The sequence below is a fragment of the Eptesicus fuscus genome, chromosome 11 (genome assembly GCF_027574615.1).
Source record: "Eptesicus fuscus isolate TK198812 chromosome 11, DD_ASM_mEF_20220401, whole genome shotgun sequence".
Classification (NCBI taxonomy): domain Eukaryota; kingdom Metazoa; phylum Chordata; class Mammalia; order Chiroptera; family Vespertilionidae; genus Eptesicus; species Eptesicus fuscus.
In genome coordinates, this window is record NC_072483.1 from 40,480,670 (window position 1) to 40,498,368 (window position 17,699).

General features: G+C 46.3%; 1 protein-coding gene across 2 annotated transcripts in view; it reads left to right on the forward strand.

Moving 5' to 3' along the window:
• SLC4A10 (solute carrier family 4 member 10) overlaps positions 1-17,699 on the forward strand; it is a 186,366-nt gene that overhangs the window by 48,755 nt on the left and 119,912 nt on the right. For both annotated transcript variants that reach the window (XM_028141093.2, XM_028141099.2), the window contains exon 5: positions 10,517-10,677. In XM_028141093.2, coding sequence (XP_027996894.1) covers positions 10,517-10,677 — 161 coding nt within the window. The remainder of the gene's footprint in view (positions 1-10,516; positions 10,678-17,699) is intronic.

The following is a 17,699-nucleotide window of genomic DNA, read 5'->3' on the forward strand; positions in this document are numbered from 1 at the left end:
GCACCCAATTTGAAAGAAATTATTCTAAAGAAAAGAATATACCTTTTGGATTTGTTTTTAAAATGTCTTTTCAGACAGACACATAGATCAATGCAGCAGAAGAGGGAACTGGGAAAGACCAACACAAATACTGCTGAGTTTTGACAAAGGGAGCTTTTAAATGAAGAAAGACTTGTCTTTTGAACAAATGGTACTGAAACAATTATCTATAGGTAAAAATAAATAACCTTGGTCTAAACCTCGCAGTGTATACAAAATTTAATTGACAGTAAATTATAAATTTAAAATATAAAGCTATGAAAATTTTAGAGAAAGCATAGGCGAAAATCTTAAGAACCTGGGGCTGGATGATGAGTTTTCATATATGATATCAAAAGCACAATCCATAAAAGAAAAGAATTATCAACGGGATTTCACTCAAATTAAAAACTTTTGTGCTGTGAGACACCCTGTTAACAGGATGAAAAGATAAGCTACAGACAGGGAAAAATTCTTTGTGGTGATGGAACAGTGTTGTATCTTGATAGTGGTGGTGGTTTCTGAATCTATCTATACGTGGGATAAATATACAGGAGACTACACATTCACCCCCCGCCCCCAGGAATTCTTAAAATTTAAATTTTCACTTTCAAGGAGCCAAGATAAAATGAGGCCGATGTTTTATTATTTATTTAATTATCTTCACTGTTATTTGGAAGTATAAAATTTAACTATAATTTTCCTTATATGAAAGGGTTTGCTAATATATGTAGATCTAGAAGCCCACTAGTATTTAAAAAATGAATTTATTATTGGTGTTATCACAACTCACAAACAACATTATTGTATGGGTTAGTTTATGGATTTATACTTAAATAATTAAGAAATAATATTTTAATAATGTAGAAACATTTTTCAGGATTTCTTACTTGAGTAAAAAATTTAAACACATTTTAGGAGTGGTTTTATATGTAGAGATGACAGAATGTACTATTGCTCCAGAAACATTAACTGAAGACATTTTTCAGTTGAGAGAAATCTATAGTCCCTTATATCCTTTAATAACTCTAAGTCTTCTTTACTACCCAAGGGACTGGAAACTAGATTTCAATTCTATCAAGTTTCTTTAGTCAAACACCAGAATAAGTGTTGTTTATATACTCCCTTCTTTTTTCCTTTTTGTAAAAACATCATATGTGAATAGTATGCAAGGTGACAGAGGATTTAATAAAAGTTGTATTCACTCTCTTGGAGTCATGTGTGTGGATAATGTAAAAAAAAAGAGGAAGAGCCAAAGCCGGTTTGGCTCAGTGGATAGAGCGTCAGCCTGCGGACTGAAAGGTCCCAGGTTCGATTCTGGTCAAGGGCATGTGCCTTGGTTGCGGGCACATCCCCAATAGGGGGTGTGCAGGAGGCAGCTGATTGATGTTTCTCTCTCATCGATGTTTCTAACTCTCTATCCCTCTCCCTTCCTCTCTGTAAAAAATCAATAAAATATATTTAAAAAAAAAAAAAAAAAAAGAGGAAGAGAACAGAGAAGACTTTTCAGGTTGAGATTTGTTCCAGACAAGAATGGAAATCAAATGTTAAATCAGTTGTTTCCACTATATGCATTAGAAAAAGGTATTTCAGTTTAAGAAGTCCATAAATTCAACCAAAGTAATTGTATAATGGTGGAGAATGGTCACAGACTCTAGAGAAAAACAAGAACACTTGGAGTTGAAGCTGGTTGACAAGGTCATTGGCTAGGTGACCTTGGGCAAGTTTTTAATGTGTTGAATTTGTCTTATTTTATAGATGAGAAAAACATGGCCCAGAAAAAACTAAAAGTATTTCCCTTGGTTACATGGAAATTTAGCTATAGAGATAAAACCTAAATTTATTTTTATTCCCAACTAGTCCAAGACTCTTTCCACAATTCCATATTATCTCAAAATGTCTGCCAAGAAGTTGATCCTTTGAGATATTGACATTAAGAATGTGACCATGATTTTACTTTTAAACCTGGAAAGAAATACTAATTTATTATATTTATTAAAATTATATTTGCTTTCATCATTCATTTCAATTAAGATTTTGATGCTGGTATGCATAGCTAAAATGGCGATCTGTATCAGTTTAAGATAAGCTAAACTCTGTTAGAAAAAAAAATTCTGCAGTCTCTATGGTTTAAAATCACAAAGGCTTTTTTATGTTTTATGATACATGTCTATCATGGTTCAATGGAGGCTCTACACATCTGTTTACTGTAGTTACTTAGAGACTCCAACTTGTATAGCAGCCTCCATCTTGAACATTTCTGATTTCCAGAACTAGTCAACAGTCACATGGCATCATCCAGTTAGAAGGGAGCGAGGTAGTGATATCCTACTTTTTGCCAAGAAAAGAGAGAGAAACAATTATAACTGATAAATATTACTATGCTATGATCATCATATGATTTATGAAGCATTATGGCCCTGTTAAGGGCTAAAAAATGTCAAAAATCACTAATATGAAAAATTCCTAACTGAATAGATAAAAATCTTATATAATAAAAGCCTAATATGCTAAGTTTCCAGTTGTCTGGTTGTCCGTTCAACCAATCAAAGCATAATATGCTAATGATATGCTAAGGCCGCTCAACCGCTTGCTATGACGTTCACTGACCACCAGGGGGCAGATGCTCCAACCGGTAGGTTAGCTTGCTGCTGGGGTCTGGCCGATTGGGACTGGACGAGATGGGCCAGACACTCCCTAGAGCCCTCCCACGGTCCCTCCTCAGCTGGCCAACCTCCCGCGTCCCTCCCTGGCCCCAATCATGAACCAGTGGGGTCCCTTGGCCTGGCCTGCATTCTCTAGCAATCCCGGCTGAGGGACCCCCCCCCCCCCGCAGTGCATGAATTTCATGCACCGGGCCTCTAGTATTCTATAAAATTGCCAGCAATTTTAGAAATACAGTGATTTAGGACTTAAATGTAAGTTTCTTTTTTTTTAACCTTCAAGTGTTTTATATAGGTGCTAGAGGCCTGATGCACAAAATTCGTGCAAGGGGCTTGGCCCTTGCAGCCCCAGCCAGCCCTCCCTCACAGCCCTGGCTGGTCCTTGCAGCCCCCTGCAGCCCCAGCTGGCCCTTGCAGCACTTTTCAGCCTTGGCTAGTCCTCCCTCGCAGCCTCGGTCAGCCCTCGCAGCCCCGGTTTCATCCGGACAGTTGTCCAGAAGGATGTCCAGACGGTCGTTCTGCTGTTCAGTCTAATTAGCATATTAGCTCTTTATTATATAGGATTATATAGGATAGTTATATAGGTATAGTTATACCTATATTTTATGTAGGTATAGTTATTTCCCCCTATCTGAAACTTTTGGCCAGCATAACTATTCTTCCCTATTGGGTTTCTTTTCGCTTCCTGAAAATTTTTTGCTCCCTGAACACTGAGGACAGATCCATAGCTTTCTTTATCTTCCTTTGGAACTCTGCACATTAATCATTCTGACTAGCCCTTTTGGTTAGTTATTTTTGACTGATTCACTGTTTCCTAACTAGTTAGTGCAACATATTTGTCCTCTTTTGGCATTGGATCATTTGATTACACAAAACAGTAATATAATATCATATAGGGAATTGGAGTGGTATTGCATTGAGAGAGGAAGCTAGGGCAAAATGACACTAGAGAAAGAATGAGGAAAATGGTGGGGGATGGGGTAGGAAACACAATTTATGTTAGGATTCATTAGAAATGTTGGGATTAGCTTGCCTGGTGTGGCTCAGTGGTTGAGGTCATGGTTTGATTCCTGGTTAGGGTACATGCCTGGGTTGTGGGCTTGATCCCCAGTGGGGGTGTGTGTTCAGGAGGCAGCCATTAGATTGACGATTCTCTCTCCTCACTATTGATGTTTCTAACTCTCCCTCTCCCTTCCTCTGTCTGAAATCAACAAAAACATTAAAAAAATGTTGGAATTAAATTGGTCATCTATTAAGATTAGAGGGCAAGTCCCTAAGAGAATGAGATTTGGTGCTTATGCCAGAGCAGTAAAAATCATTGTTTTCTCTTTATTCCTTCCATTTGTCTTTAGAAACAATCTCAGATATATATTACTATTTATTTCACTCCAAGAGGGCAGTGTGTCCATTTGGCACCATGATATCAAGGTTCTTCTATTCTCCATTCCTGGCAAGAAGGCCCAGGGAATGAGGGCTGAGCTCAGTTCTCATAAGTTTAGTCCTTAGGAGGTGACTGCAATCATTAGATTTTATCCAACAGGCCTAGTAAGTATTTTCCCTATAGTATAGTCTCCAAGTTATACAAGCTTCTCTAATCGAATGGAAAAATTATCAAGATTCAAATATTCAGTTTTAAGCCCTAGCTAGTTTGGCTCAGTGAATAAGAGTGTTGGGCTGAGGACTGAAGGGTCCTGGGTTCGATTTCTGGTTTCAGGTTTGATCCCCAGTAGGGGGTGTGCAGGAGGCAGCCAATTAGTGATTGTCTCTCATCATTGATGTTTCTTTCTTGCTTCCTCTTGAAATCAATAAAAAAATATTTTTAAAAATATTCAGTTATAAGACCTCCCACTAAAGAAAAATGAGTATTCTTTTATTTTCTTTTGCATCTCTTTCTTTCTTTTTTTTTTTTTTTTACTTTATATTTCTTTATTGATTAAGGTGTCACATATTTGTCCTCATCCCCCCATTCCCATCCCACCCCGCTCCCCACGCATGCCCCAATCCCCTGTTGAACTTAACCGTTGGATAGGCTTATATGCATGCATACAGGTCCTTTGGTTGAACTCTCCCCCTCCCCCCACCCTCCCCCTCCCCTCCCCTATCCTCCCTCTGAGGCCCGATAGTCCGATCGATGCCTCCTTGCTTCTGGTTCTGTTCTTGTTCCTCAGTCTATGTTGTTCATCATTTCCCCTAGATGAGTGAGATCATAAGTCACTAGATATATACTAATAAGAACTAAATGTGAGACGAGCAATAATAGTTATGCTGACAGGAAAATGAATCAATCTGTAGCGAGCTTCCCCCTGTACCAACAGTTCTTTTGAGACCCAATTTCAATGTCCAGTAGTTCCTTATGTGTACATGTCAGCCCTGACCCCTCAGCTCTGGATGGTGGACAAATGGTGGTAATGGAGGTCCGACTCCCTCTGGCTTGGTCTCGGCCGAACCCAGGGGCACGGCGTCACCCGGATTAAGGGGCACGTGGCCTCACCCATACCCAAGGGGCGCGTGGTCTCACCCGGGCCTGGGACCCAGCCTCACCCGGATGGATCCAGGGGCACATGGCCTCACCCGGACCCAGGATCTGGCTTCACCCGTACCCAGGGACGCTTGGCCTCTCCCAGACCCAGGGGCACGTGGCCTCACCCGGGCTTAGTTGCACAAGGCCTCACCTGGCTCCAGGGACACATGGTCTCTCCCGGACCCAGGGACGCTTGGCCTCTCCCAGACCCAGGGTCACTTGGGCTCACCCGGGCCTAGGTGCACGAGGCCTCACCCGGATCCAGGGACACATGGTCTCACCCAGACCCAGGAACGTTTGGCCTCTCCCAGACCCAGGGCCATTGGGGCTCACCCGGGCCTAGGTGCACGAGGCCTCACCCGGCTCCAGGGACACATGGTCTCACCCGGACCCAGGGACGCTTAGCCTCTTCCAGACCCGGGGTCACGTGGCCTCACCCGGGCCTAGGTGCACGAGGCCTCATCCGGATCCAGGGACACATGGTCGCACCCGGACCCAGGGACGATTGGCCTCTCCCAGACCCAGGGCCACTTGGGCTCACCCGGGCCTAGGTGCACGAGGCCTCACCTGGATCCAAGGACACATGGTCTCACCCGGACCCAGGGTCGCTTGGCCTCTCCCAGACCCAGGGCCACTTGGGCTCACCCGGGCCTAGGTGCACAAGGCCTCACCCGGATCCAGGGACACATGGTCTCACCCGGACCCAGGGACGCTTGGCCTCTCCCAGACCCAGGGCCACTTGGGCTCACCCGGGCCTAGGTGCACGAGGCCTCACCCGGATCCTGGGACACATGGTCTCACCCGGACCCAGGGACGCTTGGCCTCTCCCAGACCCAGGGCCTCTTGGGCTCACCCGGGCCTAGATGCACGAGGCCTCACCCGGATCCAGGGACACATGGTCTCACCCGGACCCAGGGACGCTTGGCCTCTTCCAGACCCAGGGTCACGTGGCCTCACCCGGGCCTAGGTGCACGAGGCCTCATCCGGATCCAGGGACACATGGCCGCACCCGGACCCAGGGACGCTTGGCCTCTCCCAGACCCAGGGCCACTTGGGCTCACCCGGGCCTAGGTGTACGAGGCCTCACCCGGATCCAGGGACACATGGTCTCACCCGGACCCAGGGACACTTGGCCTCTCCCAGACCCAGGGGCACTTGGGCTCACCCGGGCCTAGGTGCACGAGGCCGCATCCGGATCCAGGGACGCATGGTCTCACCCGGACCCAGTGACGCTTGGCCTCTCCCAGACCCAGGGCCACTTGGGCTCACCCGGGCCTAGGTGCACGAGGCCTCACCCGGATCCAGGGACACATGGTCTCACCCGGACCCAAGGACGCTTGGCCTCTTCCAGACCCAGGGTCACGTGGCCTCACCCGGGCCTAGGTGCACGAGGCCTCATCCGGATCCAGGGACACATGGCCGCACCCGGACCCAGGGACGTTTGGCCTCTCCCAGACCCAGGGCCACTTGGGCTCACCCGGGCCTAGGTGTACGAGGCCTCACCCGGATCCAGGGACACATGGTCTCACCCGGACCCAGGGACGCTTGGCCTCTCCCAGACCCAGGGCCACTTGGGCTCACCCGGGCCTAGGTGCACGAGGCCTCATCCGGATCCAGGGACGCATGGTCTCACCCGGACCCAGGGACGCTTGGCCTCTCCCAGACCCAGGGGCATGTGGCCTCACCCGGGCCTAGGTGCACGAGGCCTCACCCGGATCCAGGGACACATGGTCTCACCCGGACCCAGGGACGCTTGGCCTCTCCCAGACCCAGGGCCACTTGGGCTCACCCGGGCCTAGGTGCACAAGGCCTCACCCGGATCCAGGGACACATGGTCTCACTCGGTCCCAGGGACGCTTGGCCTCTCCCAGACCCAGGGCCACTTGGGCTCACCCGGGCCTAGGTGCACGAGGCCTCACCCGGATCCTGGGACACATGGTCTCACCCGGACCCAGGGACGCTTGGCCTCTCCCAGACCCAGGGCCACTTGGGCTCACCCGGGCCTAGGTGCACGAGGCCTCACCCGGATCCAGGGACACATGGTCTCACCCGGACCCAGGGACGCTTGGCCTCTCCCAGACCCAGGGCCACTTGGGCTCACCCGGGCCTAGGTGCACGAGGCCTCACCCGGATCCTGGGACACATGGTCTCACCTGGACCCAGGGACGCTTGGCCTCTCAGTCCCCGGGGCACGTGTCCTCACCCAGGCCTAGGTGCACGAGGTCTCACCCGGATCCAGGGACACATGGTCTCGCCTGGACCCAGGGGTGTGTGGGCTCTCCCAGACCCAGGGGTGCTTGGCCTTGCCCGGGCACGGGATCCAGCGTCATCCGGGTCCAGGGGCACATGGCCTCACCCGGACCCGGAGTCCGGCCTCACCTGGACCCAGGGGCATGTGGCCTCACCTAGACCCAGGGACGTGAGGCCTCACTTATACCCAGAGGCGTGTGACCACACCCTAGCCCAGAGGCGCGCAACCCCGCCCGCACCCGGGTCTCAGCGGGGCCCCGTCTTCCCGATCCCAATTCCTGCCGGTCAATCCCCCCTCAGCAATTCCCCTGGCCATCCTTCCAGAGCTCCAGTATGGCTGCTGCAGAACTCGTCGGGCGGCGGCTCGGCGAAGCTCCGGTGCGCCCGGTGCATGGCGGTGGGCCGGTCTGGCGTCGCTGCGTCGGCCCTTGGGTCTGCATCGGTGACCGGTCGCCGAGCATGCGCACCTGGCCGCTTCCGGGGTGTTGAGATTCTTGACGGACTCGGAGGTCAGCAAGCGCGGAGTCTCCCACCCCATGTCTCATAGGGGCTCGTCTGTCCGTGCTTGGCTGCCAGTGGAGCCGTCCCCTCAGCCGGAGACCGCCGGGGGAACTGCGCCGAGCATGTTCCAGGCCGCTGTTGTATCGCCTGAGCCATAGTTCTTTTGTGTCGCCTGAGCCGTAGTTCTTAAAGTGTGGTCTTTGGGTCACCGGCATCAGCATCATCCCACATACCCCTCTTTTATTCTAGTTGTAGAGCATCTACTCAGCCAGCCCTATGGTGGTCTTGGATGGTGTCTGCTCTGCTCTCTTGTCGTAGTCTCAAAGTTGTTGTGGTAGGCAACAATCAGGCTTCCGCCCTATGCCTCTATCTTGGTCCTCCTTTGTATAGTTAAGTCTTGATTGTTGTTGGTGTCACTGGGGGGGCTCTCTTTGTCTATTAAGGAAGAGTTGCTGTGCAGGAGACACGTTTATGGGCCGGGTCTTGGTGCAGCAAGGCTTTGGCGCTCACTGAATATTCCTGTTGAATGTGTCCCTTATACACATGGTTGAAATCTGGTGTCATCTCCCACAGACCACTAGATGCCCTCGTTTCTGGGTCTCCAATGGGGTGTAGATCAGCTACTGCCTTAGGCACTCAGCAAGGATTACAGCAAAAACTGTAGTTTCTTCCTCCTGTCTGAGTGGCCCTGGAGCAGTCCGACTAGAACAGCAGTTCATCTGGTCCGCTGCCAGAGAGCAGGCCACCCACATGCATAAGCCGTTGCTTGGGGCGCAGGTGTGCCTGCAAGACTTCCGGGGCAGGTCTTCAAAACGTGCGGGGCGGGTCCCAGGGCGGGGCGGGGTCTCAGGGCGCCAACAGGCCATGGTGCGGCGAGCCGCGATGGCTGTGAGTCTGGTCCTTCTGCCTTCCACGTATCTAAGTCCCCTCGTTCCGCACTCCAGCGCAGCAAACACTGATTGCTGGGCGCACCTCCGCAAGAGTCCCGCCTCTCCCCGCAGGCATCTGGGTCTCCCGCGGTTCGCCAGAAGATGGATTTCAGGGTGATGGAGAGCTAATCTCCCCTAGGTTTGGAACAAAAGCCCCTTTCCCCCGCCACCAGCCAGACCCACGCGCCTCCACACCTCATCCCCTCCGATTTCGCTGGGTGCGAGGCAACAGAACAGCCTTTAACCTCCGCCGCCATCTTTTTCAAACTTCCCAATTTGTACTTCTTAATCCCTTCATTTCAGTCAACTCTACTGAAGTCTAGCGCCGCCGGGAGGTGCACGGAAAGGGCGCCCGGGCCTCCGTCCGGTGCGCGGTGCGCGCGTCCCGCGGAACCAGGCGCGCTAGGGCTGCGCGGCGGGTACGGGCGCTGGGCGGCCGCCGAGCTCCAGGCACCGCCATCGCCGCGTTCCGGGCGTCGCCGCCGCGGCGTCCCCCCAAATTGTACTTCTTAATCCCTTGAATTCAGTCAACTCTACTGAAGTCTAGCGCCGCCGGGAGGTGCACGGAGAGGGCGCCCGGGCCTCTGTCCGGTGTGTGGGGCGCGCGGCCCGCGGCGCCAGGCGCGCGGGGGCTGCGCGGCGGGGACGGGTGCTGGGAGGCCGCCGGGCTCCGGGCGCCGCAGCTGCGGCGGCGTCCCCAGCGTCCCGGGCCGGGCGGCCTGCGGGGGCGGCGGAGTTGCGAAAGTGAGTGAGTTTCCCAGAGTTTCGCCCTGGAATGGGGTTCAGTGCAATCGGAGCCGACGCTCAGCGCACTCCGGAGCCTTTATCTCCTTCCTGCCAGTGAACGCCGGCCAGGTCCTCAGCCGCCCCTTCCTCTCAGGTTCCATCCTCCCCGCAGGCGCGTGTGCTCGTGTCTCCGCCCGTTTCTCCATACCTCAGGTTTTTACGGCTTCCCCGAATGTCCCCGTGGCCTTCTCCTTCCCCCAGCTGTGGGCATTTCAGTCCGCCAGCTCTCCTGTGGTTCTGGACGATGTCCGTTCTGACCTCTAGTTGTATTTTTGAAATTGTTGTGCCCGGCTGCAGGTTAGGTGTTTAACCTATGGCGCCATCTTGGTTCCTCCCATCTCTTTCAATTATCATTATTTTTTCATGAAGTATAAATACTCTTAGTTCTTAACAGATTCATTATAACCACTGATGAAACATTTATATCAAAATACTTTTTCAGAGCTAGACAAATTAATATAAAAATATGTGAGTTTTTTGTTTTAATATGTTATTCAACAACAAAAAAGAATGCCTGTTAAATGAAAGAAACTGAGTGACTTGGGCTAGCTTTTACTTACTTTCAAAACCCATGAAACCAAGAAGCAATTGAATATCTTTATATTTCTACTTTTTAATATATGTATTTATTGATTTTAGAGAGGAAGGAAGAGGGATAGAAAGATACAAACATCAATGAGAGGCACGTGCTCTGAGTGGAAATAAAAATGGTGACCTTTTGGTTCCTGGGTCAGTGTTCAACCTCTGAGCCACACCAGCTGGACTATTTCTACTTTTTGATTATTAGGATAAAGCATCATGGACCTACAATATAATATTCAATGTTTTGATGATATTTATTTGTGTAGGTGGTTGAAGTTTGAAGAAGATGTGGAAGATGGAGGAGAGAGGTGGAGCAAGCCTTATGTGGCAACTCTTTCATTACACAGCTTGTTTGAGTTGAGAAGTTGTATTCTGAATGGAACTGTGTTGCTGGACATGCATGCCAATACTTTAGAAGAAATTGCAGGTATATCTTTTTTCCCCCCTTTAGCCTATTTCACTCTTATGCCTATAGCTGATCTTTGTTATTACCTTTTCCTTATAATTCTATACATGTATGATCTTTGAAAAATAAGTTCTCACAATCAGTGTATGACATCTTAAAAATAATTTTTCCGACCTTCTTATTTAACATAAAATAAGTTGAGTATCAGAAAAATATGGTTTAACTGGTCCAGTGGCATGTCTAGAACAAGAATCTAGATATCCTGTCTCCCACTTAGTTTTTATTGTTTTCACCATTATATTTAATTAGACTGTCACCATTAGAAAATGTAAGGAAAAAAATTATAAAGCTAGAGATTGATATTTTTCAATATTAAAGTACATGAAATAACCAAGTGAGAAAATTTTATTTAGTAAATGGGAAAAATGTTAGTTTACAAAAGAATAGGAAGGTATGATCATTTATTTTAAACTCTTGAATCCTAGAGGCTGCCAAGTGAGGCAGTTGAGATTAGTTTGTAATTGAATACTATGACCAGCCCCTGGGGTGAATGATTTGCATTAGAAGCCAATATGGCAACATCACACAAGCAGTGATATTTAGGAAGCATCTTTCTGGTATTCTAGAAATAGAGGCAAAGAGCTCATGTATCTTATGGTCTGAAAAACAAACACATTTTAGTAAAAACAAAATAATACAAAAAGCCCAGAAATGAGTTTTGAAAGAGTATAAATGAAAAGGTTAATGGAGATTTTAAAAATAAAAGCAAAGCAAAGATTCAAGCAGTCTTTAAAAATTCCTAGTTCGGCAGGGGGGAAAAAAGCAGGTCCATGTATATGTGGAACTTTTTGTGAAATAGAAAGACTTAAGGGAGATGTCACTGTCATAATTATATTGTAGAGATGGGGGGGGGGGGGGGGGGGCGGAAACTCACCAAACTGTGTGTTTTTGATCACATAAATGAGAGAATGTTATTAGAAATTAGAAAAATAATGTATTTAATTTAATCTTTAGCCTCATGAAGTGTCAGTCCCATTTTTAACGAGAAAGTAGAAATTCTGAAACTTTCATGGTCCGGGTTCCATGGAAGGGCCTCTGACTTTAGCCACGTGCTCCTTTTGTTACACCACTGAAAGAACGAGACGAGGGCCGAAACCAGGACTACAGGCTCTATTAGAGGAGAAGGACCCTGCCGGGCTGTCTCACAAGGGGAGAACAGCAACACGTGCAGAGGTGAACACGCCTTTTGAGGGGAGGAATGGGAAGGGCACGCTCTGATTGGTGGTTTCATATAAGGCACATGATTAGGCACTTAGGTACTTAGGAATCAAGAGCTTAGGGCATTTGGCAGGTGCTGATTGGTGGTTCAATGTATAGTCCATATAAGGTGCCTGGTTAGGTGCTTGGGAATGTCCAGGCCACAGGTGCAGGTTACTTCATACTCCGTCCATCAGTTGGGGAAAGGGAGGATCTATCAACTACATTACTGTCTGAAGAAAGAGTAAGCTTCCAGGGGATATAGCCCAGATTTTAATGGCAGTTTGATTAATTTAAAGATTATTTATTTGGTTGTTGGTGCTGATAGGCATGCATACATTGCATTACATGTGAAAAGTAAGTATGGGAAGATATCTTGGACTTATAATAGTAAGCCTAAACAAAACAAAACAAAACAAAAACAAGAAAGATAACCTTTCTTCCCTAAATTTCATATAACACCTATGAAGAGCTTATTACGCTTTAAAATACATAATTAGAGCCTAAAAGACCGTGTAAAGTTAAATACAGTATTTGTTTTTTTAAGAAAAACACAGGAAGGATTCAGTAATGGGTCACACTACACCAAGACTTAAAATGTTAACTTAGAAATTAGCAAACTTTCTGTGGAATAGTAGCTGTCCAGCTCATTTTTTTAGCTTTATATTATGGGGTCTTGCTAATGCCCAATAGACTTTTTTTTTCATTGACACATAATTGACATACAATATCCTATTACCTTCAGGTCTATACCATAGACATTTTAACAATATTAATTCAAGTCCTCCACCCATTTTTTAAATCAAGTTTTTAAAATTTTGTACATTCTTTATATTGTTTGGATATCAACCCTTTATCAAATGTATGATTTACAAATATTTTCTCCATTCAGTAGGCTGTCTTTTTATTTTGTTGATGGTTTCCTTTGTTGTGCAAAAGCATTTTAGTTTGATGTAGTCCTACTTATTGTGCTAATGCTGCCTTTGCCTAAAGAGACTGAGCCAAAAAATATTGCTAAGATAAATGCCAAAGAGCTTATTGTCTATGTTTTCTCCTAGGAGTTTTATGGTTTCAGGGCTTACATTTAAGTCTTTAATCTAGTTTTAACATATTTTTGTATATGGTGTAAGATAGTGATCCAGTTTCATTCTTTTGCATGTAGCTGTTTAGTTTTCCCAGCACCATTTATTGAAGAGATTTTTCCCCATTATATATTTTTGCCCCTTTTTTATAGATTTATTGACTATATATATGTGGGTTTATTTCTGGCTGCCTATTCTATTCTGTTGATCTATGTGTTTGTATTTATACCAGTATCATATCATTTTGATTATTATAGTTTTGTAATATAGTTTCAAATCAGGGAGCATGATACCTCAGCCTTGTTCATCTTTCTGGAGATTGCTTTGAATAATATTTTAGGATTTTTTGGATTCTTTGTACTAGTTCTGTGAAAAATGCCATTGGTACATTGATGCTAATTGCTTTGATTCTGTAGATTGTTTTGGGCAGTATGGACATTTTAACAATATTCATTCTTCCAATCTATGGGCACGGTGTAACTTTTCATTTATTTGTGTTGTCTTCAGTTTCTTTCATCAATGTCTTATCATTTTCAAAGTACAGGTCTTTCACCTCCTTGGTTAAATTTAGTCCTGGTTATTTTATATTTTGATACAATTGGTAGGGGAGAGTCACATAATAGGAATAGAATCACAGTTGTTTAATAGCTACTCATTATAGAGAAGAGATTTTCATACAGACCCTGGGAAATTGAAGGACATGTTACAAGGCTGTGAAGACAAGGCAGCCTAGAGCCCATATCAAGGACAGAACCTATCTGAAGGAAGGCAGCATTCTGGGGCTAATATTTTCAAGGACAATGAAAGAAGGCAGACCCTAACAAATCACTAACTTTATATTTCCCCCACCCACTAAATCTATATAACAGTTTATTTGAACTGAAATTAGAGAGAGCAGAATTTTCAGGATGACTTGCTGCTCTCCTCAAACTGCTGGCATTATTGGAATAAATGGTCATATTATGATTCAACCCTGTCTCTGCTTAATTTGGTTCAAGTAGTGACAGGTGACCTCAAGCCCATTTAGTGCCTGGCATCACAATTGTGTATGGGACTGTTTTCTTCATTTCTCTTTCTGATAACTCATTATTAGTGTATAGAAACACAACCTGTTTCTGTATACTAAGTTTGTCTGCTGTGACTTTACTAAATTCATTTATTAGTTCTAATAGTTTTTTTGTGTGTGTATGGAGTATTTAGGGCTTTCTATATATAGCATCATGTCATTTGCAAATAGTGACAATTTTACTTCTTTCTTTCCAATTTGGGTGCATTTTATGTTATTTCCTTGCCTAATTGTTGTTGCTAGGTCTTCCAATACTACACTAAATTAAAGTGACTTGAGTGGCTATCCTTGTCTTGTTCCTGACCTCAGATGAAATGCTTTCAGGTTTTCACCGCTGAGTACAATGTCAGCAGTAGGCTGGTCATGTATGGCCTTTATTATATTGAGGTACTTTTCTTCTGTACCCACTTTGTTGAGCATTTTTTTAATCATAAATGGGTGTTGAATTTTGTCAAATGCTTTTTCTACATCTTTTGAACTGATGATCTAATTTTTATCCTTTGTTAATTTGGTGTACCGTGTTGATTGATTTGCAGATGTTGAACCATCCTTGTGTCCCTGGGATAAATCCCACCTGGTTATGGTATGCCAGTGGCCTGGTGCACGAAATTCATGCATTGGGGGGGGGTGAGGGTGTCCCTCAGCCCAGCCTGCACTCTTTCCAATCTGGGACCCCTCAGGGGATAACCGGCAGTCAGACATCCCTCTCACAATCCAGAACTGCTGGCTCCTAACTGCTCTTCTGCCTGCCTGATTGCCCCTAACTTCTTCTGCCTGCCAGCCTGATTGTCCCTAACTGCTCCCCTGCTGGCTTGATTGCCCCTAACCACCTCTGCCTCGGCCCCGCATCCGGGACCCAGGATTCCCTCCTCCAGCCGACCACAGGCACCCGGGATCCGGGCTTCCCTCCCTCTGGTCAGCCATAGGCGCCCAGGCCGGCTGCAGCTGCAGGGGATGGTGGGTAGGTGGCTTTGCCTGGGCTGCAGCCTCAAGTGCTGGCAGCCCGGGACCGCGAGGTGGGTGGCTTCTCCATCTCCTGGGCCACAGCCAGCTGCAGGTACTGGTGCCCGGGACTGCAGGGTGGGCAGCTTCTCCATCTACCAGGCTGTAGCCTGCCGCAGGTGCTGGCACCTGGACTGCAGGGTGGGCAGCTTCTCCATCTACCAGGCTGTAGCCTGCCGCAGGTGCTGGCTCCTGGACCGCAAGCAGGCGGCTTCTCCGTCTTCCCTAGGATGCAGTGTGGGAGACTTCTCCGGCTGGCTGCGGCCTGGGATCATGGGGCAGGCAGCTTCTTCATCTCCCAGGCCGCACCCAGCCTCAGGTGCATATCTCGGAAATGGATTAATCCAAATCAATGTTGGATTGGCTACCTATAAGGAAGCTACCAAATTTCTCAATCTGGCAAAATTAGCCTCAGAAAATACCCTTTATAGTTTTACCAGGCTTTATGTTTCTTAAGCATATAATTTCTTCTGCTTTCTTTAAGAATTTATTCCTACCAGGAAATCGTCTCCCATTAATTTCACTAAAACTCTCCTGTTTATTACCTTAGCTCAGTTTTATTGTCTAAATTTATGCTTCCTTTCTTTAACCCTACCTTCTTCCCCAAACTCAATTCTGTAGAATTTGTGAAAGCTATTAGCTGTGTTAAATCTAGCTTTTAAAAGCAAATTACAGTTTCTAAGTCTATCTTTGAAGTAGTTCAGTGGAAGTTCAATATCCCAGATAGCTTTTTAGTATTCATTCTGCTCTTCTAATTAGTTTCTATTTTTCTGTCTCCAGAGTAGCCCATCTTGAATATCCTATTTTCAATATAGATCAGTTTGTAAAATATCTCTCATAAACTGTAAATACTTTAGAGTTAACACCACATAGAAAAATATTATTACAAATACTTAATCATTATGACCTTAGATGACTTTTCAATTATTAATGAACAAGATTCCCTCTCTGAGTAATTTTAATTTGACTTATTTAATACAAATATATTTGTTTCTACCCTCAATGAAATCTCATTTAAACATTTCTTCCTATAGCTTGTAATTATTTTCTTATTGTTTACTTACTACTATTTTTACTTTGTGACAAATAAGCTATACTATTAAGTAATATATCACAGACTTGAGGCCTGGTGGATGAAATTCACGCATGGGGGGTTGTGTCCCTCAGCCCAGCCTGCACCCTCTCCAATCTGGGACCCCTCTAGGGATGTCCGACTGGCCGTTTAGGCTCGATCCCACTGGGATCGGGCCTAAATGGGCAGTCGGACATCCCTCTCACAATCCAGGACTGCTGGCTCCCAACTGCTCGCCTGCCTGCCTGCCTGATTGCCCATAACCACTTCTGCCTGCCAGCCTGATCACCCCCTAACCACTCCCTTGCCAGCCTGATTGATGCCTAACTGCTCCCCTGCCGGCCCGATTGCCCCTAACTGCCCTCCCCTGCCAGCCTGGTTGCCTCTAACTGTCCTCCCCTGTAGGCTTGGTCACCCCCAACTGTCCTCCCCTGCAGGTCTGGTCCCCCCCAACTGCCCTCCCCTGCTGGCCTGGTTGCCCCTAATTGCTCTCCCCTGCTGGCCTGCCCTCCCTGCAGGCCTGGTCCCCCTCCAACTGCTCTCCCCTGCAGGCCTGGTTGTCCCCAACTGCCCTCCCCTGCAGGCCTGGGTCCCCATCTCCCCCCAACTGCCCTCCACTGCAGGCCTGTTTGCCCCCAACTTCCCTCCCCTGCAGGACTGGGTCACCCCTAACTGCCTTCCCTTGCAGGCCTGGGTCCCCCCCAACTGCCCTCCCCTACAGGCCTGGGTCCCCCCAGCTGTCCTTCCCTGCAAGCCTGGTCGCCCCCAACTGCCCTCCCTTACAGGCCTGGTCCCTCCCAACTGCCCTCCCCTGCCAGCCATCTTGTGGCGGCTATCTTGTGTTTACATGGGGGCGGCCATCTTGTGTGTTGGAGTGACGGTCAATTTGCACAATACTCTTGTATTAGATAGGATAATTTGTGACCATAATGATTAGCAATAAGGCCTGGAATTTTCTCTTTACCTTTATCTATCACAATTTTCTATATGTTAGGCAGTTACTAACATAATAGTCACTTATTTCTGTTTTCCAAAAACCTAGATGTAATAGTTTATTTTAAGGGCTCTAAACCTCAGTACTTTGCAAAATGCCTGGACTCTGCAGCATTAATGTTTTTTAGGAATTTTCTAGCAGAAGATTATGACTCAGATATTGTTTTAGAATGATGAAGGATTTTTATATCAGTATTCTGATGTTTTTAATAGACTCTTAGATCATTTTTTAAAGAGGTTTTATAGACTTAGTAGGAGAAAATCCCATTTATATCTGGCAGGTCTGTTAAGAATTTCTGGTATAATTAAAGTAGGATTTTCTTTTGGATAAAGTTAATTTAAAAATGTCTATTTCCCAATGTTTCAGGGAACTCAGAATAAATGTAAACTTCTTTCTTCAAAATATTACTTAACCCTTTCAAAACCCTTTCAAGATATATTTTCTTACCACAATTTATTCTGATATGAAGATTAATTTTATTAAAATTATTCTTAATTACATTTTACAAATCATAAGCAATTTTATGGTCTGTGTTAATCTCTTTAAAATATAACACTGTAAAGATGAATA